At 34.1% G+C, this 26,849-nt stretch overlaps 1 protein-coding gene and 2 long non-coding RNA genes across 9 annotated transcripts; all 3 read left to right on the top strand.

Annotated features, from left to right (window-relative positions):
* Positions 1–709: 709 nt before the first annotated feature.
* LOC140963488 (uncharacterized) lies at positions 710–18,590 on the top strand. 7 transcript variants are annotated; one of them, XM_073422834.1, is made up of 3 exons: positions 727–1,034; positions 1,917–3,735; positions 4,230–4,613. In XM_073422834.1, exons 2-3 carry the CDS (start codon positions 2,056–2,058, stop codon positions 4,392–4,394), a joined length of 1,845 nt encoding a protein of 614 aa, XP_073278935.1. In that variant the 5' UTR covers positions 727–1,034; positions 1,917–2,055; the 3' UTR covers positions 4,395–4,613. The 7 variants fall into 7 exon arrangements, with proteins under 7 accessions (XP_073278980.1, XP_073278972.1, XP_073278957.1 ...); XM_073422842.1 differs by having other exon boundaries at positions 727–1,038; XM_073422879.1 differs by lacking the exons at positions 1,917–3,735; positions 4,230–4,613 and adding an exon at positions 17,937–18,590 and having other exon boundaries at positions 710–1,034.
* Positions 18,591–21,146: 2,556 nt separating this feature from the next.
* LOC140963481 (uncharacterized) lies at positions 21,147–22,665 on the top strand. Its single transcript, XR_012172693.1, has 2 exons — positions 21,147–22,254; positions 22,362–22,665. It is a non-coding gene; the product is annotated as an uncharacterized lncRNA (long non-coding RNA).
* Positions 22,666–23,923: 1,258 nt separating this feature from the next.
* Positions 23,924–26,564, top strand: LOC140963475 (uncharacterized). Its single transcript, XR_012172692.1, has 2 exons — positions 23,924–24,850; positions 26,084–26,564. It is a non-coding gene; the product is annotated as an uncharacterized lncRNA (long non-coding RNA).
* Positions 26,565–26,849: the final 285 nt, after the last annotated feature.

The raw sequence follows: 26,849 nt of genomic DNA, 5'->3' as shown, positions 1-26,849 counted from the left end.
AGAGAGTTCGTAAGTATGCATGAATGATCTATTTATAGGCATCGATCAGTCATCTTTTTTAATCTTGAAATTCGTTATAAATACAGACGTCGTTGTGCCATATCATCGTCTATTTTATTTTTACGATACATAAAGATTATTCTTTTTACTAATCACAAAAAAATATTTTATTTTTACGATACATAAAAACTATTCTTTTTATTAATCACAAAAAATACGTATCCACACCACATCACGTGTATGAGAAATAACAAAAGGGGTCCCATTATTTATTTGTCTCTGTCTTTCCTTTTTATATGTGCTTTGTTTTTCATGGCGTTAGCTTCCCTGTGGCCCCATGAGCATGTGAATTTTGTACTTCTTATGCCTAACAGCTCATACATCTTTCAACCTTCAACCCCTTTTATTTCATTAATATGATATTATATATTTTTATTACATTATATGATCATCAAAATATTCAATATAGGACTGTGTCATAAATTAATCTATTAATCCTTTTCAAAATCTTATAAATTAGTATAAAAAATTTAATTCAGAAAGCGATATTTGGACTAAACATTGTTCGTTTCAAGATCTTTTGCCTCCCTAAACATTATTTGTATAGAAAAATGTATCAAGAAACACCCCGTCACTTTCACTTACAAATCCCATGTACGCACACAATGCAAGGTACATATAGGTTTAACCATTTGGTGTATTTTCTAAATTTTAATTTAATTTTTTTTTTGCTTTTGATTTGACCATGAAGTTTGCAAGAATCAGGCACGAGGGGGACCTACCATTAAATTTTTTTCCAAGATTAAACGCGGCATAAGTTGATTTATAACCATACTATTCAGTGAAATTTTTTTTTCCATTTCCTCAAATCATATGTTCTTGCAGTCTTTTGGTTTCTGTTCTTGGATTATCTCTCTTTTTTGTTTATAGAAGAATCAGAATCTATATTCTGTGTAAAATCAGTAATTTCTTTCTAGTTGTGGGTTGAAAAGATTCGAGTGGTGCAGCTCATGCTCTGGTTCTTTCATTTGAAGGTAGGTAAAGTTTTTTCCTTTGAAACCCATATTTTTTCCCTTCGAGAAATTGCATTTTGAGCTTAAATGATGCGTTTTCTTGATAATAATGACGTTTTAGTTTGTGGGTATGGTTTGAAATTGAGTTTGTACGTTTTTTGTTTAGTTTTTTTCACTGTTTTTGAGGATGGATTGGAAGAAGATGCTTAAGCCTTAAATCTAGTTCTTTTGGTGAAGAAATTAGTTCACATGAATCGTGATCTATGATGCATGTAATATGATTTTACTGTTGTTTTTTGGTGTAAAGTTTGCAACTTTATTGTGGGTTGTGTTTCTTAAATTATCTTATTTAGCTATGTTGACATATAATATATGTGATCGTTTCCCCATATTCTTTGGGTTCTTAGTATTCTTCATGGATTAATTTAAGTGAGGTCATATGGTTATTGAAATGGTTTAGTCTTTTTGCTTTTGACTTAAAGGAAATTTACTAAAAATATTGGTATTTTGTTGGCAAGATTCTGGATTTAAGCGTTTAATTTTGGTGATTAGGTTTGATCTAGATTTTTTTTTATTAATCTGTATACAGATGATTCTCGTTGATAAACAGGAACCTACTGGAGAGAAATTTGTCAAAAGTCAGTTTCTGTATTTAATTATCTTTTTGTTATCTAAGAGAGGTTATGTTTTTATAAATTTCAAATTGTTTGTTACGCATATAATAATCATTTTCATCAGAAGCAGGTGCATGGAAATTCATCAGCTAGAGTTTATTGACTATATTTTGAAACATGAATCGAGTCCGGTCGCTCTAATCGAGATTCAAACATATTTCTTAGCTGTTTTGTTTTGATTTTCTTTCAAACCGAATAAAACCAACTGATTTTGTTGTTATGTTTCCAGATTGGTTCAGGGATGAGTAATGTATTAGGTTGCTTGGATCTAAATTTTACATCAGTATATAGTAGAAGCTACGAGTGAAAAGAGGACTTTTTATTTGATTTTGAGTGACTACCTCTCCCTTGAAGCTATAAGACAGAGCATGAGTATCGACCCGAGAGACAATGGGGAAAACGAAGAAAATACTATGATCTGTACTACAGAAGATCTTGAATTAGTAGAAGGGGGGATTCTTGTATCGCGAAAATGCTGTAGAAAACCAGAGCCTGAGCAAACTCTAATATTAAACATTCAAAGTTCATGTATATATGCAACACCTAGTAAGTTCTTCTTTCAAAACTTTCATGGATTACATAATAGTATTCCTAAGCATATTACAAACTTTGATGAGAAGTATGCTCTTCGTTGCCTCGAGTCAATACGTAAGTTTGCTGCTTGGAATATCGCCTCAAAAGTGGATACATTGTCCTGTGATGCAAGTAATTTAACCAAAAGTATGAATAGAAGTTCGTGTGAAATGGGTAGATTAACTGTTGAATCTCCGTCTTTTGCGTTTGGAACGGATGTTGTGGTAAACTCAAGTGGTGAATGGACGTTTAACCCTGTTACCCGTAGCTCAAGTATGATCAACATCATGAAAAGCCCTTTGCTTCAACGATTTGGGTCGTTAGATAATGGTGTCGAAGATGGAAAAGTAAGTTTACATGTTGATACTGAATCGGTTAATCCTGATCTACTCGCCTCTACTAATGAAATAAACAGCAAATCATCTCATAAAGTAACAGTTCCCGATGACAAATATGTATCTGAACCTGTTCACAAAAGGGCTGTTTCTACATCAAGCACAAACTCAAGTAGCTCAGATCAGTCGTCTTGTTCCACATCCGCTACCATGTATCAAGGAATGCTAACATGTGCATGGAAGAATGGGCTACCGCACTATGTTTACACCGTGGATGATAGGCCAGAGGTCTATGTAGCCGACTTGTCCAAGGTCGAATCTTTAGATGATAAAGTTTTGGATTGTGTTTACACTTTCCATTCAAGGAAAGGGGGCAAGAAAGGAAACAATTCCTGTGAAATTTATTTGGAAAAAGTTGGCACGATGCGAGTTTCTAATTCAATCACATTATGTTCAGATAACTCGGACGTCATTGAAACTCGGTTTGTTCTTTCTGTTTCCAACCACGATCATCATGGGAAGATACAAACCTCGAATCACACACTTAAGAAGAACAAGATGCTGACTAAGAAAGTTGTGGATGTTTTTAGGTCTAGTCGCTCGTATAAGCACAGAACATTCTACAAGAATGAGGCACCTCGTGCTATTCTTGAAGATGCATCTTCAAACCCTTCTCGAGAAACACAGGAAAGTTTCGATCAATACGAGGATGGTGCAGAAAGTAAGCACGTGCAAGATATTGAGTCAGCTGCCATTGTCGTGAAAGATCATGTCTTTGGCAATAGTAAGGTGGCTGATTTTGGAGGATGGGGAATGAAGTTTCTCAAGAAACCCGGAAATAATACGTCTTTAGAGACCTCTTTAGAGAACTCGATGCCCTCCAAATGTACTCAAAATTCTGTGCAACGCTCCACAACAATCGACGTTCTTATTCCTGCTGGTTTTCATGGTGGACCGAGAACAATAAACAGTGGCCCTTCGAGTCTTATCGAGCGTTGGATCAATGGTGGCCGGTGCGACTGTGGGGGATGGGATATTGGCTGCCCGCTAACAATTCTCAACACCAAGTCGAGCTGCACGGATTTATCCCGCTTAGATGATGATTCACAAGAATGTAACTCAACTGATCTCTTCATACAGGTATGCTTACTCTTCCATCTATTATCTTCTTTCATGAAATATCCAAAAATTTTGAATGTTTTTATTATGGACTGAGTTGGTCATTCTTGCAAAACGAAAATAGACGCATAGTATTTCATAGTTAAATTCAGTTAAGCTTCATTTATTTGCTGCTTATCCTACGGATCAAAGAGATACATGATATCAATTCGACTCCGGCTTACCATTGGAGCAAATGGTCCGAGTGAAGAGGTGTAATGGGTTGGTTCAAATATGTAAAGGAGCCCTACATGACATTATGTTTCTCACCATATTACTTCTGAATCCATGTTGATCTGTATAAGAAGTTCGAATGGCTTCATAAGAACTTTACTATTGACTACGTACCTCATTTATTTTGTTACTTTTTTTGTGAGATGATTACTTTCGTCAACTATTTCGAGTCCTTTAAACGCATCAATCAGCGGTTCTCATGCGGTAAAGCTCAGAGCTAACCATTCGGCATCCTTTTACAGGGTTCAAAACAGACTATTCCCGTCATGAAAATGGTGAATAGACACGACGGCTTGTTTTACATCAATTTTCAGTCGAATCTCTCAGTTTTGCAGTCGTTCGCCATTGCTGCTGCGATCATTCATTCACGAAGTCCGGTTCCTCAATCCAAACTGCACAGGAGTTGAAGTGTGTGTTGGCTTGTTTGTTGGAGAATGTATGTATAAGCACAGACGACCAAAAAAAAGGTTAAAATTCATAGTACAGTATACATTTGTTCAAGGAATATATTCCCTTTGAGTTGGAATTGCCATAGCTTTGCTCACTTGAGCATATTAATTAGGATAAGATATGTTAATTAAAGTACTGATGCATGTTTTTTTACGAAAGTGAATATTATAAGTTTTCTTGGCTTTTTTGCTTATTATATAACAGTGAATCGGCGCACGTGTTGCATGTTTANCGAATTCTCGCACCCAACACGCGGAAGTTTAAAACTTTTCTTGGGCGTCGTGTGTTTAACAAAACATTCCTAGGGCATTAAGCGATTATACCTGCACGTATTAAAAGCTGAACTTCAAACTATTCCGATATGAACAAGATAGTCCTCCTTGTAATTCCCTACGAACGGATCTCTTTTTGGTCGTCTAATCAGGTACACGATTAGAGATTATTTTCTTTGTTGGTTTGCACTAGTAATTCAAACAATTTGTGCATTGAGACTGTAGCTTCCGAATTTCCAAAATCCGGAGACGGTGTAGCGTCGGTAGCGTGATGGTGGAAGAACTAGGAGGGCCAAAATTTGTGTCCGTGGGTTTTTCTTCCAAAGGGAGGGAGAAAATTTGTGAGCAAGATTATCTTTTTTAATTATGAGTCTTAGTGGTGCATGTATAGGGGCTGACTCCTGATCTCATTACAAGTCTCTCTCCCAATAGGAGTTTAATAATTTCATTATATTTAAAACTCTCATATAATTAATATATAATGTATTTATTAATTTTTAATAATACATGATATAATAATAATACCATATACACATATTTTATATCATCATATAAAATATATACATGTATATGTAAATCAAATTAAATAAACATTATTTAATTTATAAATCAACTCATTGGTTAATTTAATTCTAGACTCCTGTATAACATTTATGGGAATTTGTACATGTTAGTAGTCACCACCACTAGCACCAACATTTAATTAGTAAATTCCAAATTTACTAAATAAATGATTCCGAACTCATTAAAATCACGATCGACGATCCGAAAGCGCCAATGTATCAAGAATACAAGTTCTGATAGGATCGATTAACGTATCAAGAGTGTTTAGAAGGGTGTTTGAATAAACACTCACAATTAAAATGAATCTTTTCGAATTTTGAATTCAGTTTGGTGACAAACTGATTCTCGGAATCTTGTTGGTCAATGACAATCAGTTAAATTAATAGTAGTTGCGAAAAATAACTGAAATAAAGTACGCAAGGATTGTTTCTGGATGTTCGGAGATTTCAATCACTCCTACGTCACCCCTTCTATCTCAAGGATAGGATTTCCACTAAAAGATTTTGATCGAATACAAGACTTGTACTGACCCACTTCAGTTTGGACTTAACACTGCCAAAACTGAAACTCTTAGCATACAACAGCTTTTATAAGTTCGTGACTGATTTTAGCACAACTGATATATTCTTGATTGAATTACAAAGTGCTAAAACGCTCAAAGTGTAGCTTTAGATGCTACCGATATATCTGATATACGTGAGCTGTGAATTGTGATTTTAGCAGCGTAACAGCAAGCTTCAATAATGCGTTGATGGTTCTTCTTCTCAGCTGTTTTGTTCACTTATTTATATGCTTCCTTTCCAACGGTAACTTAAGATGAATTTGAATCTTTGTATCCGTTGATTTTTTACTTGATTATTCCTTGGATATTTTTTCCTTCATTTATTGTGATGCGGCGTCTTAACTGCTTTCGCCGAAATGCGTTGTTCTAAGCTGTATTGATTTAAGTGCGGCGTTGCAATCTTCTATGTCTCTTTGTCGGTTGATCGTTCTTTCCCGAGACATGTTCAGTTGAAGGATGCTTTAGCATAAATCAGTTTCCAACTGATCAGTTAGCTGATTTCAGTTATTAAGTCCAGTTATTGAATGTACTTGCGCGTATCAGTTGGTTGATCAGTTTGTCAAACTCCAGAATCCAGAATTTGGTTTTCAACAAGTTCTGTTCATATAATGAAAATCGAAAATTTTGAAGATCAAAATTTTCATTTACCATATTGGACAACTGCCGGTTTTAGTGAACTCCTTCACAAAACAGGCAGTTTCACTCTCCTCCTTATTTAGCAAACATGCTAACTACCATTTCTTCCATCATATGGAATTTGCTCATAAACTCTTCCTGTTTGATCTCCATCAGACTATAATTGTCAAATCCCTACTCTTTGAAATTTGACTATCTCAACGTGAACACAGAATTCGATACTTGTGTGACATTCAATGGTTCAGGGATACAGCTAACCGTGGGTTCACATCTCCATGTGATTCAGAATAACATTTATTCTTATTCGAGTTTACCTTAGTTAACCCCATTCTTTTCATTAACTCCTTGATCAAGAATATCAGAAGTCATTTCTGATTGCACCCATCAGATCATGGTAAGAGCGTCTAGTAGCATCGTCCCATGATCCCTTAGGTATCATTGATAGTGCCTGCAATAACTTTTAGTCATGGTTAGCGTACAGTATGGTCCCTTCAACATATATATCCCGATCGAATCTGCAACCATTAATATATCGAGAGTTGCATGTTAATTCGATAACGATGCGATTTTATCTTTGAGTACTAATAGTAGCATGATATGTGCAACTAGGAAAACACCTTTCCCTGAAACACATTTCTTGCTTTATCCAGATACGTTTTGCACTATTAGCCCATCAGATCACATAGGATATCTTCACCCGCAGGCGAAACGTGAATCCCCGAATACAATGTATTTGCTCCTACGTATTTCGAAACTACACCCAACCTCGTCACCTGATGACCCTCGATGGAGTCGGTAAACGGATCAAAGTGAATGCTAGTACGTATATCCACTACATTTTCTCGGGTCATAGGACACCATAACTACGGACTATTCCACTTGATAAGTGAGAACCACTTGGACAGTCCGAGGGATGGTTGTTCAGTGCATCATCATATGATCGCCTATCCTTATGAATGGACATCTCCATGTCCTTGCCAATGAAACATGGCGTTTACATCACAGATGCTATTCTCGAGATCGAGCGACCTTTATATTTGTTTTAGACGGCTGATTCGACTAGGAACCTTTTTAGAATATACGGTACGCTTCCTAATGAGTTTCATAATCTTACGTTGTGACGCAGACCTCATAGTACCTATTGTATATTCAAGGACTTTATCTATGCAGGTTGCATGGGTATACATATAAAGTATAATGCCATAATCGAATAGAATCGTAAAATATTGTTATAATAAGGATTGTTTTACATTAGAGTCAATAAAAGTCCGAGCCACTAGTAAGATTGTCGGACACCTACTCTAACAATAATATCATAATTGTAAAAAATAATGAAAAACTTTATTATAGTTTTGAAATTATTATATTTTAAAATGGTCACACTATAACTGTAAAAATTAATAAGTAATTAATTGTAATTTGAAGCAATGAAATAAAAAAAGAAGAAATCACAAAAAAATCAGGACTGTTGAAAATTAATATTTTAATATTGAATATTTGAATATTGAATGTTGAATATTTGAATGTTGAAAATTAGGTAAAATTAGGTGTTGAATATTGAAATTTGTGTGTGATGATGAAGGTAATGATGTAATTTATTTTTGGATTATTTATAAAGATTTTCTATAAATAGATCTCTCATTTGTGAAGAAAATCACAATTGAGTTGAGAGAAAAATATTATAAAGTGTGTAGTGTGTTTTGAGAGTTTGAGATTTTTACTTTTTACCGTAAATTTTTATTTTTTCACAACACGTTATCAGCACGAAGCTCTAAAAGTCTTCCATATTTTTTCAAGCTCCAAAACAGAAGAAAAAGGTAACAACAGTAATAATATTTATTTTACTGTTTATTTATTTATTGTGTATATATTTAATATATAATATAATGTTATAATAAAATAAATTTTTCAAAAACTTGTTATAAATCCTGGGAGGATGTTAAGACGACATCCCACACTCCCGGTAAGGGATACGACAAGTATAAAAGTCTATAAGGTTTTTAAACAATATATCTTATGACACCTCATTATAATATTGTGATATGATATACATAATTATTTAAAACATTACTAATATTATATACACCATATTATTACCATTAAATTATACAAATACATACATTTATTTTCTTGTACACCAACGGTCATAAACGGTAACAAAACGGCTAGTTTTTGCCCTATAAATATGATCTCACAAACACATTCAATCACTCCAACTTTCTCTTCTTCTCTAAAATTNATATTCATTAACTAATAAAATGCATCGTAATTTTTTTTAGTACCACCATGTCAAACTTAGCAAAGCTCGAATTCATTGCTCTTGATATTACGGGAAAAAATTATATGCCATGGACTCTCGATGTAGAAATGCATCTGGAGTCATTAGGTCTAAATGAGACCATAAAACAAAATGGCATATGCACATCACAAGAAAAGGCAAGAGCCGTGATATTTTTGCGTCGACATCTCGACGAGGGATTAAAACGTGAATATCTAATTGAAAAAGATCCAATGGCTTTGTGGAAAGGAATAAAAGAAATATTCGAACATATAAAGGAAGTTATACTTCCGACCGCCCGGGATGAATGGCATACGTTGAGATTCCAAGATTTTAAGAAAGTCAGTGATTACATCTCGGCGATGTATAGAATAATCTCGCACCTGAAATTTTGTGGGCATGAGATTACTGAATTGGAAATGCTTGAAAAAACATTTTCCACTTTTCACGCATCGAATATAACTCTACAACAACAATATAGAGTGCGTGGATTTTTGAGATATTCTGAACTAATCATCTGTCTCCTTGTGACGGAAAAGAATAATGAGCTTTTAATGAGAAATCATCAGGCACGACCCACTGGTTCAACGGCATTTCTTGAAGTAAATGTCGTAAGCAAAAATGAATTTAAACCTGGAAACCAAAATCAAAGTTATCGACAAGATTTTGGTCGAGGACAAAATCGAGGTCGTGGACGTGGACGTGGACGTGGAAGTGGTCGTGGACGCGGCCGTGGTTTTGAAAATAATCGAGATAGTTATTTCTATAACTCATCTCAAAAGAGCCTATCCACCGAAAAGACATCAAGAGAATATGAGTGTTAATGAGAATCACTCAAAAAGATTTGAAAGTTCTTATTTCAGATGTGGTACTCCAGGACATTGGTCCCGTATTTGTCGAGCCCCTGAGCACCTTTGTAAACTTTATAAAGAATCAATAAAGGGGAAAGAAAAAGAGACCGACTTTACTGAACACAGTGAACCTTTGAGTGGTTCAACTCATTTTGATGCTGGAGATTTTCTGATTGATTTCTCAGATAATGATCAATTTGATGGTGGAATAAATATGTAAAATATTTTATTTTTTCATGTACTCGTATGATAATATTTTATAGTGTGTTTTATTGTATTGTATTTTATTGTCAGTAATTTTATTTCATTGCATATTTTTTTGAAGTTCAAATATGGAAAATGCTATGAACCAAGCTGAAGTTTGCATACCTGATAGTGGTACAACGCACACTATCCTCCGAGATAAAAGATATTTCTTGGAACTAAAACCAACAAAAACAACGGTGAATACAATATCAGGTCCTGTAGACTTGATTAAAGGATGTGGTAAAGCACAATTTTTGTTACCTAATGGTACAAAATTTTTGATCAATGATGCTTTATATTCACCACAATCGAAAAGAAATTTGTTGAGTTTTAATGATATATATTCCCATGGGTATGATACTCAAACAATGAATGAAGGGAATGAGAAATATATGTGTCTTACCACATATAAATCAGGAAAGAAATATGTGATTGAAAAACTACCAATGCTCCCTACTGGATTGCATTATACACATATACGTCCCATTGAATCAAACATGGTAGTTGATAATTCTTCAATATTAACCAATTGGCATGATCGATTAGGACATCCTGGTTCAACAATGATGCGAAGAATTATAGAAAATACACATGGTCATCCGTTGAAAGACCAGAAGATCTTTCAGAATAATAAGTTTCAATGTAAAGCATGTTCTCTTGGAAAACTTATTATAAGACCATCACCAGCCAAAATCCAAACTGAATCACCAATGTTTCTTGAACGTATTCAGGGTGATATTTGTGGACCAATCCATCCACCATGTGGACCATTCAGATACTTTATGGTATTGATTGATGCCTCCAGCAGATGGTCACATGTATGTTTATTGTCAACTCGAAATGTTGCATTTGCAAGATTACTTGCTCAAATAATAAAATTGAGCAATCAATTTCCCGATTATACAATCAAGAAAATTAGACTTGATAATGCTGGTGAATTTACTTCCCAGACTTTCAATGATTATTGTATGTCTATGGGAATCATTGTTGAGCATCCTGTTGCTCATGTACATACACAGAATGGATTGGCTGAATCATTGATTAAACGTCTGCAAACGATTGCTAGACCAATGATTATGAAAACAAAGCTTCTTATTTCTATATGGGGACATGCAATTTTACATGCTGCTTCATTAATTCGTATCAGATCAAGTGCATATCATAAATACTCCCCATTGCAGTTTGCATTTGGTAAAGAACCAGACATTTCTCATCTGAGAATTTTTGGATGTATGGTGTATGTGCCTATTGCACCACATCAACGAAAGAAAATGAGATCTCAAAGAAAGATTGGAATTTATATCGGTTATGATAGTCCATCAATCATTCGATATCTTGAACCTCAGACAGGCGACGTGTTCACAGCACGTTTTGCTGATGGTCATTTTAATGAGGAAATCTTCCCAATGTTAGGGAGAGACAAGAAACATACCGAAAAGGAAATTACATGGTATGTATCATCATTGTTACATCTGGATCCAAGAACAAAACAATGTGAAAAAGATGTACAGCAAATTGTGCACTTGCAAAGAATAGCAAATCAAATACCATATGCATTTACAGATGCAAAAAGGGTAACTAAATCATATATACATGCTGTAAAAGCTATTTGAACAAAGTCATGATGTCGTAAAACACCTGAAGCATGGAAAGCCAGTCAGTTCCAAGGATAAAAATCCTCGAAAAAGAAAATTCATAGAGAAACACAATGATCACAAAATAGAGAATGATGTTCCTGATGAAACACATGATGATCACAAAATAGAGAATGATGTCCCTGAAGAAACACATGATGATAAAAATGTTATGTCAGAACCACAAACTGACGAGAATCATGAAATCTCTATCAATTATATTAATACTGGAAAACTATGGAAACGAAAAGATATAGAATAAATCGATGATATATTTTCTTATAATGTGACAATCGACATCATAAATGATAATGAAGATCATAAACCAAAATCTTTTGGTGAATGTAAAAATCGGCATGATTGAGTGGGGGGGAAAGATGCCATCCAGGTTGAATTGGATTCGCTAAATAAACGTACTGTTTTTGGACCTATAGTCCTTACACCTGAAGGTGTAACACCTGTTGGATACAAATGGGTTTTTATTCGAAAGCGAAATGAGAAAAATGAAATAATAAGATATAAAGCTCGATTTGTTGCACAAGGTTTTTCTCAAAGGCCTGAAATTGATTATGAAGAAACGTATTCTCCCGTGATGGATGCAATTACGTTTCGGTATTTGATTAGCCTGGCAGTATCTGAAAATTTAGAAATGCGTCTTATGGATGTTGTTATAGTTTATTTATATGGATCACTTGACAGTAATATATATATGAAAATCCCTGAGAGATTTAAGATGTCTGAAGCACAAAGTTCAAAACCCAGAGAATGTTATTCTGGGAAATTGCAAAGATCATTATATGAGTTAAAGCAATCCGGCCGAATGTGGTATAATCTGCTAAGTTATCACTTGATGAAAAAGGGATATGTAAATAATTCAATATGCCTTTGTGTTTTCATTATGAAAACAACATCCGGATGCGTAATTATTGCTCTATATGTTGATGATTTAAACATCATTGGAACAAATAATGAAATTCATGAAGTTGTGTCATACTTGAAGGAAGAATTTGAAATGAAGGATCTTGGAAAAACCAAGTATTGTCTGGGTTTACAAATTGAACAAAAAGAATGTGGAATATTTGTTCACTAGAAAAATTATACAGAAAAGATCCTTAAACGTTTTAATATGGATAAATCAAATCCTTTAAGTACTCCAATGGTTTTTAGATCATTAAACATAAAAAAAGATCCATTCCGTCCATGTGAAGATGATGAAGATATTCTTGGTCCAGAAGTACCATATTTAAGTGCTATCGGTGCCCTTATGTATCTTACAAATTGTACAAGGCCTGATATATCTTTTGCCGTAAATTTATTGGCAAGATTTAGCACATATCCAACAAAGAGACACTGGAACGGAATTAAACATATATTCCGTTATCTACGAGGAACGACAGACTTGGGACTTTTGTATTCAAAAGATGCTAATCCAAGTATAATTGGTTATGCCGATGCTGGATACTTATCTGATCCACACAAAGCACGTTCTCAAACTGGATATGTATTTACTCGTGGAGGCACTGCAATTTCTTGGCGTTCACAGAAACAAACACTTGTAACAACTTCATCAAATCATGCCGAGATTATTGCACTACATGAAGCAAGCCGTGAATGTGTGTGGTTAAAATCAATGACTCAACATATCCAAATCTCATGCGGATTATCATTCGACGAGAAGCCTGTGATACTATATGAAGATAATGCTGCATGTGTTGCTCAAATGAAAGAAGGATATATAAAAAGCGACTGAACTAAACATATTCCTCCTAAGTTCTTCGCATTCACCAAGGAGCTTGAGAAGAACAAATATATTGATGTTCGTCACATTCAATCAAGTGAAAACTCATCAGATCTCTTCACAAAGGCACTTCCTACGACAATATTCAGAAAGCATATATATAATATTGGGATGCGCAATCTACGAAATCTGTGAAGAATTGTTCGTGTCAACATGAGGGGGAGTTTACGTGACTGCACTCTTTTTCCCTTACTATGGTTTTTATCCCAATGAGTTTTTCCTAGTAAGGTTTTTAACGAGTCAGTATAAAAACACGTAATGAAAACAATCATTATGATCATCATAACAAAGGGGAGGGTTGAAAATTAATATTTTAATATTGAATATTTGAATATTGAATGTTGAATATTTGAATGTTGAAAATTAGGTAAAATTAGGTGTTGAATATTGAAATTTGTGTGTGATGATGAAGGTAATGATGTAATTTATTTTTGGATTATTTGTAAAGATTTTCTATAAATAGATATCTCATTTGTGAAGAAAATCACAATTGAGTTGAGAGAAAAATATTATAAAGTGTGTAGTATGATAATTTTGAGAGTTTGAGATTTTTACTTTTTACCGTAAATTTTTACTTTTTCACAACAAGGACGACATATTTTTTGTCTACATCGTAACATTATTCTTAATAATGTGTGTGCACCATAAAATATCATGTAATAAAAATTATTAAAATTATTTGTAAACTCCCCAATCCTGCCATATGATGAAAGCAAACTATTTGTGAATGTACCCTTTTTTTATATAAATAATGTTAATGTACTAATAATAAATAATTGTGTATTGTTGGATTTATTAGTTATTTATTATTGTTGATTAAATAGCATTAACAGATATTCAATAGTCTTCATGTCCACTTGGACCTTGATCAAGTTTCAAAATTTGGATGAATTGGTTAATTAATGGCATTTTATTTAATTAATTTCGAGATGAATAATCAAACTATTGTTTTTATTTCAATTTTAATTTAATGAAAATTTAATTGGATGGATGTGTTAAAAGAGTTGCATTGAATGAGTGCTTCAAATATTGTTTTGAAAAACCTCTTTCGAAGAAGTTTACTCTCAACAAAAACAACAATTTTAAGTGTTGTCTATCATATACGGGAGAAGTTTGTTATAAATAGATCTTAAATTTGATGTTTCGTCTCCAATGAGCTCAAACATGTTTTCTACGTCTTCGGGCCAGTGTTAACCATTAGATTTGCATTTTTACCCGTGAGAAGTTTGTTACAATTGGATCTTAAATTTGATGTTTCGTCTCCAATGAGCTCGAACATGGTTCCTACGTATTTGGGCCAATGTTGACCATTAGATTTGCACTTTTGCTTATTATAGCATCTCATTAACTCGGTTTCGATTACAGTTTTTTTTATCAGATTTCTTCATTTTAAGAATCTAAGCCAAAGATAAGTAATCGGTTCTTGTTTTAATCTTGCTTCCTTGCTCAATCTACCCTTGTCATTCGTGATCGTGATCTTGTTCTTTAACGCCCGCTGTTTTATCCTCCGCTGCCACGTTTTGTGTACCGTTGGCATCGTTGTCGAATGTGACGTTGATCTGTGGGAGCGAGCACCCACCTCAATGTTTTGCCCAAGAAAAGGGTTTCCAATAGTACCGTGCATAGGATAATTGCCAGCTTAGTCATCTGGTCAAGTAATAAAAGTACACCTTTAAGTCAGCAAGAATGCAACAGCTCAGGGTTGAACCTGTCGGTAAAGAAACATAAACAAGAAAATTTTTTACCTGATAAAAACCAACAGAATTGAAACCTAAGCTGAGATTTAACAATCCAATCGAAATTCCATTTAGAATACCGAATCCAATCACGGTTTGTGAATCTATTTGTTTGTGCTCAAAAAGCTTCTTCCATAGTGCCACGTGAAGAGAACAGAAAGTAACCAGTACTAGACGCCAGCTAGTTTAACTGCTTCAAAGCTTTACCACAGATTAGCAACGGAAATAAACAACAGAACATTCGAATTTGAAGCACTCAATCCTACATTTCTCACAAAGTTCATCCGAAATTAAAATAACATTGATACTCCATAGATGAGCTCACTAAGGTTAGGCCCAAACCAGACGTCAGACCCATGGCCCATACCCAACCAAAGTGGATGGCCCATCACGGGCCCATGCGTATTCTCTTATGAATATCAGGTTTGAGTGTTCAGTTGATATACTTATACTGTTTTCAGCAGCATCCCTAGCTGCTCTCCCCTCATATCATCAGTCTCTGACTTGACCGTCGGAGTGGCTATGCCGGGACACCCTCCCGGCCCCCTTCTAACGGTGTTATTCGTGATTTCAGGCTCAGGACAATTTTGAAACCTGTGTCTGTACTAGTGATACTTGCTGGAATCGGACCCTAAATTTTCCGTGAGTATCAAATATGATTAATAACCAAAAAAAAAAAAACCACCAAAAATGAAGTGCAATGAACTCATAAGCGCTTTGTTACAAATCACGATGGACGAAACCATCGACAGAGTCAACGGCCCAATCGTCCCCGGCTGATCATTAATTTGGTTTGTACTTCAATTATATATTGTGATATTAATAAATATTATATAAAGTTCAACCGTAAATGTATCAAACAAAACATAGAATATAAATTTGGTTTATATTGTAAAGATTGATAAACTTTGAAAATTAATATAATTATATCGATATTTACAAAAAATTGTGTTGTGAGATTTTATATTGTATTTATGATTAGATTTTGATAAATTAATTTTTTCGTATTATAAAAATTGTTGTACTAATCTTGTTGTATATGTAGCACGACATCAAAAAAGTATAATATACTACACCAACCCAAGTAAAGGAGCAAACTAACCGAATATAAGAAATATTTAAAGTTCAAATTACTCGAGCTCATTTCGAAGAGTTAAACATTTTTGATGAAAATATATAATTATATTAATATAACATTAAAGCTTGTAAATAGCTCGCGACTATTAAATAAAATGATTTGACTCGAATTCTATTCACGAACCATGAGAAATTAAATTTAAATATAAATTAAATATTTCTCAAACTTATTAAAAAAAACTCGTGAACCAATTTGATCTTTTTGGACCTCTAAAGTAACCGAAATCATTGAGCCTGTGATACATTTTCGTAAAATCATAATATCGGATCGGATCAAGAAATCAATAAAACCCAAATATGTTCGGGTCAACCCGATTTAATCCGAAACCCGAACTCCACAAAGACTGACCCCAGGATACGACGTCGTATGCTTTGAATCTACTTACGGTTTTAGTCAACCAATCTCTTAGATCAAAGAAGAACAACCGTGATTGGGCCTAGGAAAGCCCATTAGAAACCAAAAGCCCATTACTGTCCCCAATGGCCCAATGCTTCAAAGTTAAAACCCTAATTCTTAAACTCTCAGCCACTTCCTCTTTATATACAACGCAATCTCTGAAGATGAAAAATTGGAGCTCGCAAGGATTTTGAGGTACTTTCTGGACTCGATGACTTTTTTATTTTTATTTTTTTATTGTTATGTTTCTTCGCTAAATTCTGTGCAGTTAATTGCTTTTTTGGAGCTTGGATGTTTTTGTTCATATATTGTGACATTCTGATGCTGGTTAAGGAAATTTTTCAATCGGTAGATGAAACGATTGATTCCTCAAACCAGCTACATAAACCGTGGAATCGGATAATTTATCGAGTGAGATCTCCCATTCGGAATCGCACTTTTCGCAATTCGATACATTGCTCTATCTTTGATATTGGAATCTGTGTATTTATTGGGTTGAACCCATGGAATTCAACGAGGAAGGTGATGTAGGAGTGTAATTTTGAAGCTGAATCTGGAAAATTGTCCAAAAATTTGGTCTTTTTTGTTTTTATCATACAACAAATTAGAAAGCGTCGGGGTTTTGCGTGTTTTTGAATAATTACCAGGCAGAAGTCATGTATCCGTTTATGTATATATAAAGATGTTGATACAGTCACATGCCTGGATTATCGAAAAAGGGTTCATCGTTACAAATGTGATTGCTTCTTTGTGCTCACATCTACTCCATTAGGACCATACATATCAAATTACTTTCAAAGTTCTTGTTTGATCATCTATAGCCGATCGAAAAAAGACCACCGAGCTCTCGAAATCTCCCATAAATTTTGGCATGGATGATACATATTTGATAGGCGGAGAAAGAAGTTCTTATTGGAAAACAATATTTTGATTCATATTTATATTATGTTATGCATTAGTGTGTTAATTGTTGGTTGATTTGAAGCGACTATTGTTGTATGATCATCATGTTTAGTTTAACTTTTGAATGCTGCCATTAAATGTTGTATTTTTAGTGCACTCAATTGATTTTCAAATTTTAAATCATTTAATATAGCTGCAAATGTAGCGAATAATGAATTTTTTGTGATAACATAACTCATGTGTTTTCTTAAATTATAAGCTCCGCCTGACATGCTAGAGTTTCGTTAATTAAATATGTACATAGTAATGCATTAATGGTCATCATAGTAATGCATTCATGTGTGTTTAAAAAGGGTTACAAACCTCCTGTTCGTTCGATTACTTGAACTGAGTAGCATCCCGCTCGTTTCATCTCCATCAAACTGCTTTGTGCATTTGCGTTTGTGCGATAGATGGATCAACCCTGCTAACCTCAAAGCGATGAGAACGTATGATGGAGCAAGAAACAACTCTCCAGCTTCTGAAGAACATCGTGCCAGCAGCGCAAAACAACATAAGCACCAAATTCATTGTCTTGGACAAAGGAACAGTGGTATTGGAAGGACAGCAAAAGACTTGCCTTGCGCTGGTAGCAGATGAAACAGCTTCAGTGCACTTCCAATTTTGGGGAGACGAGTGCGATGCTTTTGAGGGAGGCGACATCCTAATCCTTGTGAATGGCATCTTTTCATACAGTCGGAACAATCTGGTGTTGAGGGCTGGTAAGAGAGGGAAGGTGGAGAAAGTGGGGGAGTTCACCATGGCTTACGTGGAGACACCCAATATGAGCGAGATACAGTGGGTGCCTTGTCCCAATGATCCGAAGAGATACGTGCAGCAAGCCATCATCTCTTCTCATTCCCGTTTGTTCCCTCCGCCACGTTGAACAGCATTGTCCCCTTCTACCTTTTTTTCATATGAGAATCCAACACATTTGTCTTGGTGCATGTGGTTGGTTATTTGTTAACATTTGGATTTACGTGTCTGTTGCTGTGATCAACATACCAGTTTTTTTTAGGAGTTAGTCCTATGTATTTGTAGATGAGAATCGCTGATTATAAAATGGGACAAATATTCTATTGATCTTTCTACATTTGGTTGCTGTGTTTATGATGTTATTGCATAGCCAAAGGGAGGAATGAAAATCGAAATCTGTCTCACTTTACTTGCATCTGCATTCTTTTTCTGATCTCGTCTTCATTTGAACATACAAAGAAGGCGAATTCACTACGCAGCAAGCATTAGAATTTTGTGACAAATTGTGAGATTTAATATATGTCAAGAATTTGATCCATACATCAGGTTTTCGTTTAACAGTTGTTCTGAAATTAAGTTCGAAATTAATAAGTCGCTTAAACTCTAAGGAAGGTGTATTAATGGAGGAAATTTATTGATTTTTAATGACTTTTGTGCATTTTAAAACTCTAGATGTACTCAATTAAGATTTTTATATACTCTATAGAAATTTAGTTGTATTCAAAATAGATTTTCATAGAATTTTAAAAATTCAAATGGTATTCAACATTAACTTTTAAAAACTCTATAAAAGTCTAAAAGTATTCAAATTTTCAATAGACTTTTATTAACTTCATGAAACGTACAAACATTAAAACCTAAAGTACAACTATAAATTGTCAAAAATTGTATTTGAATCAACCCAAAGATTTGGATGTATTTTTAAAACTTATAACTCATACACAAGCTATTTATTTCTCTATGTTGTTTCACATCATCTCTCTTCTTATTTTCTCTCTTCTTATCTATCTTTGTTGCTCTCTCAAAATTTCGAAATGTATCTCCATATATATTTTCATATTTTTTTTTCAAATTTTTTTATTTTTTGGCTGATTGTTCATTTAATAATTTTTTATTTTAATATCATAGAAAATTTTGAATTTTAGAATTAATTTTGTGATTTTATTCCCTACTTTTGGTAGGAGATGGCATGCCGGGGTGAAGAAGGTGGCTCCATACGGAGGGAATGTGGGATTCCTTTTGGAGGGAAGTGGAGTAAATGGCCGATACTACTGGAAAAATTCCTCTTTGGATAATAGGTACTGTAACTGCTATTCTTGTGATTGGTTTAATAGGTATTTTCTTTTATGGTTCATATTCCGGATTAGGTTCATCCATGTAGTAATCGAATTTATGATTTATACAAATTAATGTAACATTGAATTAGGAGTGTTCATTGGTCGGTTCGGTTCGGTTTTCGATTTTTTTATTTTTCGGTTTTGTAAATATATAATCCGATATCCGAACCATTTTTCTTTGGTTCGATTTTCTACCGAAATGGTTCGGTTATTTCGGTCTGTTATTTCGGTTTTGATACAATTATTTAAATTAATAAGATAAATATATTGTAAAGTATAATATGTTATCTTTTTACATGATTTCTTAGTAAAACATTTAAATATAAAGTCTAAATGAATTACATAAACAACAATCAACTAAATCTTATTCAAAATAATTTATCATTCACTGATATTATCTCAAAAAAAATATAATAAAAACAAAATTATTAATTTAATGAAATTTCGGTTTTTTCGGTCTGTTCGATTTTGACATATATAATCCGAAACCGAACCAAATAAATTTCGGTTTTAACATTTATATCCGAATTATAAAATTCGATTTTCGGTTCGATTCTGTGTTCGGTTTTTTCGATTTAGATTTTTTGTTTTTTCGATTTTATCCGAAGTTTGAACACCCCTACATTCAATAATAATAAAAGATGATCTAAAAAAATGTCGCTTAATTCTTAATAATTGAATATCTTCGCAACAACCATGATTTTTAAAATTCTTTTTAGCATTTTCAATTAATACATAAGCTATGATATTTTTATAAAAATTATATCCACACAATACTAAATAATATTTTTTTCACATGTATATTATCAATTCAAAACAAGGTTACGAATTAATCAATTGATGTATTTTAAAATTTTACAAACATGCATACAAACCCACATATATACACATGTAAGGATTAAATGATTTAAATTTTAAATAAGTAAATTTATTTATTAATATAAAAATTGAAAAACTATTTAAAACTGAATATGTTATTTATGTCAATTAATTATTGGTTCAAAGAAATTAATAAAAAAAAGAATATGTTATAATTAATTACAAAATTTATAAAATTCTATAAAAAAAAATTTCACAAAAGTCTATACAAATCTTGTAAAAAAGTCTACATGAATACATGTAAATCTGTTTATAAATATGTGAGATTCTGTAGAAGTCAATAAAAATATATCAAATCTATAAAAGTCTATCATTTGAAAAAATCATTAAAAGTCATCAAAACTCTGAATTGAATACACCCCACTACTTCGAACCGAATTGAAACCTCTTGAATTTCACAATCCTGTGGAACTTTGAGTTGCTTCGACAAGAACTTAATCTCGAAGATGGAAATATAAGCAGAAACAAACAAATTTAATCAATCAAACACTCCTTGTTTGTTAATTATATAATTTACAATCACTTCATCAAAATCTACAGTCCTGATCCAAATGAAACACGCACATGCGTACAAAAATTTGGTTAAATCAAACTGATCGAATAAAATAATTTATTATTCCAAGAGAGTCTAATTATTTCAATAAAATGATATATCAACCAAGTATAGTAGAAGATAAAAACCCGAAATATCCCAATTTGCAGGCTTTGGATTTTGTTACTTCGAGGGACGCCTACGGCTATGCATGCGCGTGCGTGCGATAATACAAGTCAACCGTTCACCCACCCTCCAACAATTCGAAGCTCTTCAAGGGATCAAATTAAACATGGATTCATTCAATTCCCTCTGAAAAAAGTCGCAATTCCTCGATCGAAACTCATTTAGCTTTAGCTTTGTACGAGGAAAACAAACAGTCTCAAGAAAATGGCATCCATGGCAACCCACTTCACAGCAGCGCTCTTCTTGTGCCCACTGGGAATACGCCGTTTACTATGTTCTTCGTCTCTTTATCTTAACAACCCATCGCTCTACAGATCTCGAATTTGGTATTTTGCAGAAGCCAGGTGGAAGAACCTTGATTTGTACGCTCTTCTTGTAGCCCTCCCAATTGCCTCTTTATCTCAAATTTTAATCTTTTTAGCATTTTCAGGCAGCCCCACTTTTAGATTCTCGTTCTTGCAGCAGTCTTTTGTGATTTTCATCTTTTGGGCTCTCTTGGGTTTGATCATTCTGAGAGAAATTTCGGATCTTTATTCAGTTCCTGAGGATTTTGTCTTTTTATATGCTGCAATTGCATTTCTTATTGAGTTTTACATGAATGGTAGGGGGATCGTTGGCCTCGGAGGTGTGATGTATGGAATTTTGGGTGGTTTGACTATTTTTTGTGCTGGATGTTTCATTTATTTGTTTGTCAATCCAACTGCTTTTTTTGCTGAGTTTTTGCTGTCCTGTGGCTTGGTTTTGAAGGGGAGTTGGGTTTTGCAAGTGGGGCTATCATTGTACACTGATGTGTTTTCTGTAAAAGGGTGTGCCAAGATTTCAGGGGTAGCATTGCCCGATGGGGGTATTGATGTAAAATGTGAACTCGAGGATGATCGGTTGAGGGGCGTGGCATTGGTGAATTTGTTATTCGTTGGGCATGTAATTGTTATAATGATCTTTAGCATGGTGCTGTTTAGCTTGTTGCATCGATGTAGAAACATTAGGTGCGGTGAGGCAGGTGGATCTTTGCTGCATGAGCTGAGATCGGAATCAATGCTGATGCATCCGCTTCCTGAATTTGAGATTGAATGAGTGGTTTTGGTTTTTTTTCCTGTTCAAGTTCTGACACTAAACTTTGATGCTTGATCCTTGTAAGTTTTGAGCAACAAAGACAAGAGTTTTATTTCTACTACAGGTAGATACTGTTAGTGATTTTTGGTTGCAGATTAGAGAATTTAGCTTAGCGTTTTTTTCTGGAGTGAAATGAAGTTCTTGTTATTCTTTCTTGGCACCATGTTGCTAAACGACTTCATCCTTGTCAGCTTTAAGTAACACATAAAAGCGTTGTTTTTCTGCTGCATGAAGAGAGTGTTATTGTTTTTCTTTTGCTGAATAGAGAATTTAGCTTAATATATTTCCTAGTGTAAAACATAGTTCATATTATTGTTCTGTCTTGGAATCATGTTGCGAAATCACTTCATATATCATCATTGGTAAGCACAATTGCATTATGAATTTTTTATCAGTGATCGATCACTTCAACGTGTTGCAAGCCTTTTCAGGGGACTAGAATCAGGGTAAGACTTACAACAGTGGGGTGCAAGTTTCCAACTACAGAAAACACATTAAACTGCCCTTGTAAATCCTTGAGTCGTTTCTGATTGGAACTCTGATCTAGATTTGAAAATTCAATCTCATCACACCAGTCCCATCTCTTGTATGGTATTCAGGAGTAACTATAAAACAATAACCTTGAAAACTCGGTTGTGTTTTAGCCTGGACGTGTAATGACTTAGCAGTATACCGTACTTTCTAATTCTAACGTTTCGGCAGGAAATTTCAAGTGGATTGGTCACTGAAATCTGAAGGGAAACTTTATGCTTTTGTGTTTGAGGTTCATCAGTTTCTTCTACTAAAGTCTTTCAGGAGATTCAATGTAATATGTGGGGTGGGAGGGGAGGGGAGGGGGGGATGCATAGTATAGTTTCAAATACTTGAGATACAGTTTTATTGTCACATATCAGTTTTAACTAACCATTTTTAGAACCTCAGTCCCAGAGAGTATGCTGCTTGAACTTAATGTTTTGTAATTCATTGTCTGTAGCGTTATGCATCACATCATTGTATTAATAGTCTCTTAGAAATTTGGTGGAACTGTTGCTCAACAAGCCAAGTTGTGGTCATTGGATTTATGTCATCATTATGTGAAACAACCTTTATTCAATTAGAGAGAATTATATTTTGACAAATTTTTTTTCTGTATGTACATATTGTATAGATAAATGACCTCAAGGTTGTTATAGTTTATGTGAGATATGTGTATATTGGTTGAAAAACCAAGAAGTACATTTCTTAGTGCCTATAGTTTTAAATTTTGTTTCTCTCCGTCGATATGTTGTTAATGAAACTTATGCAGTGGAAAATAATATTTTAAACGTAAGAAATAATAATTTTCAAAGATCGAGTTGAAGATTCGTTTCACATGAATTTTTGCGCAAAGTGAAATTAAAATATGTGAGATTGTTTCACAAGAGTTTCTGTAAAGAGAAATGATATGTAATTTACATGAAAATCAATATATGCTATGTTTTGTTAAAAATTTATGAAATGGCATAATTGTGATCTCATATCAGGCTTCACCAAATTAGCTTTCAAGGCACTTTCTATAGTGTGCTCTAGTATAATAAAATAATATATACATATACATATGTATGTATATGTATATGAACAGTAATACATAGGTATGAAATTAGACATTCCATGTGAAGATAAAGCTCAAGACCAAATCAAACGAATCAAACATTATAATATATATATAATATTAAAAGATATATACAATATCTTCAACGAGAACGACATTAACTAATCGAAGCTGACCATCAGATTTCAGCCGTTGGATTTCATAACATGCGTTAACGCCAATCTTAAATCAATGCGTCTTAAATGCTTGTCTTCATCGATAAAGAAACTCAGTTCTTCAAATCTAATCCCTCGATTTCAGGGGTGTTTTTCCCCATTATGAGAAAAAATTACCTGTAACTTACCAAAAATCCCTTTTCAGAGGGAAAAAACCCAGAAATTTTTATGCGATTATCCTGTTACATTTGTTGGTATTCTTGCAATCTCAGGGTCTTTATTCTTTTCGTTTCAAGAATCGTTTTCATTGTTGGTCATCGAAAGCTAAGCAATTTCCACCCTTCGTATTGATCGATAAGCTGTATTGGCATCTTGTTGTTGCCTTGGTTAAAACCATGCGTTGAGCTTTCTTGGTTTAGTGAGAACAGCCAATTGTTTTCCTGCAATTCTGCTTGAAAGATCAGATTTTTTGTTAATTGGGACGCTGAATTACTGTTTTTTGACGATTGGGTTTCGATAAATTTTGTGAATTTGTAATTGGTCGGCCATAAAATCTCTCTCTATATATGCATTGAAATCTTTGGGATTTTGATAGTGTAGTTCTTTTTTCCTCGATGGATGTGAATTTTAAAGGTGTGGAGAGTGAATCAAATGGCAAGATTTTGAGTAGTTTGAAGTGTCCAAAGGCTGTTTTGAATGGGGTGAAGTGTGATGGGGATGACGAAACTCAGACATTGTTGCCATCTAAGAAATGTGAAAAGCCTAGGAGGAAAGTTCAGTGGCTAGATAGGAATGGATCCAAACTTGCAGAAATCTTTGTGTTTCAACCAAGGTAATATGGTCTTTCTGCCCTTTTCAAGTCGTACGATTGTGAAATTTGTTGAATTTTGATTGTCATGGTTGAATTTATTGCTGTGGTCATCTTGTCATATTCATACATAAAATTGTGTTGGAATGCGTGTTGTGGGCTTTAGGAGGCATGAGGTCTTGGCCTAGTACCCTCCCTTGTATATCGCAATCGCTTTCAATAAAAATATGCTTCATGCGATCTTTTTAAATCCGAACTCTTCTAATTATTCGATGACTCGTTTTCTTCTAAGCAGTTCTCTTAGTTTATTCAATATTGTTCTTCATAATTGGTGGTTGAATTCTATTTAGGAATGCATTAGATGTGTCATTTGACTAAATAGAGGGGCTTGTATCCGAAGAACAATTGGACATGCTAGAAGCCTAGAATGTAGACCGATTATTTGTTCTGTTGGGAGGGAGTATAATAACCTACTATGTTTTAAATGATATTTAGTTTCGGAGTTTTTATGTAATTAGGGGGTTTATTGTCAAAAACAGATTCACGACCAGTGCAAATACCCCTCCTTAAACTGAAGATAAGTCCCACCCCTATGGTTAACTTCATTGCATTGAACGTTAGACATTTGTAAACATGTGTAGCTGAATGGTGCTAGTTTCAACTTTCAATACAACTATGCACGGGAAACTGCAGTTACATGTTTTATGAGGGCATGGTTTAATATCCAGCTCACATAAATTGACGAAAGGCTTCATCAAGGATTCTGAATTCTTGGAGTTTTATTTAAAAGATGACACCAATGTAACTTAGATGAACTAAATCAAAGACATGTAAAGAATATGTTCTTCTTTCGCATCAAACGAGCCACAGTTTGCACAAACTCGGACTAGACAAGAAATTCCTGCCCTTATCGATAATTTCTGAAAATTTTGATCTTGCTGGTTCAAATGAATGAAAAATTCGTGGACTGCGCGGATCTTTAAATGTTCCTCTTATTTTGTTTTTCCTTAAAAGAAACAATGTTTGGATCTGATGTTAAACTGCTGTAATCGAGGGTTTGCAGATTGTTAAGTGTTAATAATAATTTATGTTAGTGTCATATGTGCTGCAATTCAATTTTCCTCTGACACGTCAAAATACTTCTTATTAGTGACAATTTGCTAGAGTTGGTGAACAATAATCGACTGTATAGAACTTAGCCACAGACTCTTATTATATTTAATCTTCTAATGTTTGGTAGATCTTTGCTTCTTGCAGTGACACGAGTGACTCGGATGAGGAAGAATTCGATACCTGCATATGTAGAATAATGTGAATCACATTCATCAGACCATTTAACACTACCTTTATGTAAAGGTTAATTCTCTTACACTGGAGCCGATATTTCCCCAAAACTTACTGCTTCTTCGACCCTCCATGTCTTCTGCAAATAGTCACATCTTTGAGGAATCTTCTGACAGGTTTCGTGACTATAAATGATAACATCGATCTCATTCTTGTACAAAAATCGTGTTGATTGTTTTCTGCTTAAAAAGTTGATGACTGAGATGCCATTTTCAGATGCCATTTTCTTGTAGAAATGGTATTCTTTCGTGGTTCGACCGTATTGTACAGGGTAGTTACTTACAACAGTGTTTTACTCATCCTTTTCAGGTTACTCAGGGTCCATCCAGTGACTTACAATATGCCATGTATGATTTTTCATGTTGTCCAATGCATAACACCACATGAAAAATGAGACACGGCCCATTGTATGCAATTGGATGAACATTAGAGCATCACCCTAAGAGTAGCATCGAGTTTACCATCTTTTCCTTTCTTTGTATGAGAGCATGATAGTATGCATACTATTAAATTTCTTCAGCTCCCTCTTTCTTTCATGCCTTGTTCAACTCAGAAAAATCAGGACATGAGACAGGTCATGGTGACCATCAAATGATAGGCAAATTGAGAATTGGACGAGCAATTTTAACATGTGTAATTTTAATACAAATTTAATTGTATTTGCTTCTTCAAGCAGTGT

The sequence above is a fragment of the Primulina huaijiensis genome, chromosome 2 (genome assembly GCF_012295235.1).
Source record: "Primulina huaijiensis isolate GDHJ02 chromosome 2, ASM1229523v2, whole genome shotgun sequence".
In the NCBI taxonomy this organism is placed as follows: Eukaryota; Viridiplantae; Streptophyta; class Magnoliopsida; order Lamiales; family Gesneriaceae; genus Primulina; species Primulina huaijiensis.
The sequence above is the reverse complement of the archived record's forward strand: the minus strand, read 5'-3'. Positions and strand labels throughout refer to the sequence as shown.

What these genes read in the sequence shown, in the direction of transcription:
- LOC140963488 (XM_073422834.1), top strand. Translation starts at nt 2,056, where the DNA reads ATGAGTATCGACCCGAGAGACAATGGGGAAAACGAAGAAAATACTATG. An exon ending in CAACTGATCTCTTCATACAG is followed by an intron (nt 3,736 to 4,229) that starts GTATGCTTACTC and finishes ATCCTTTTACAG; the next exon opens with GGTTCAAAACAGACTATTCC.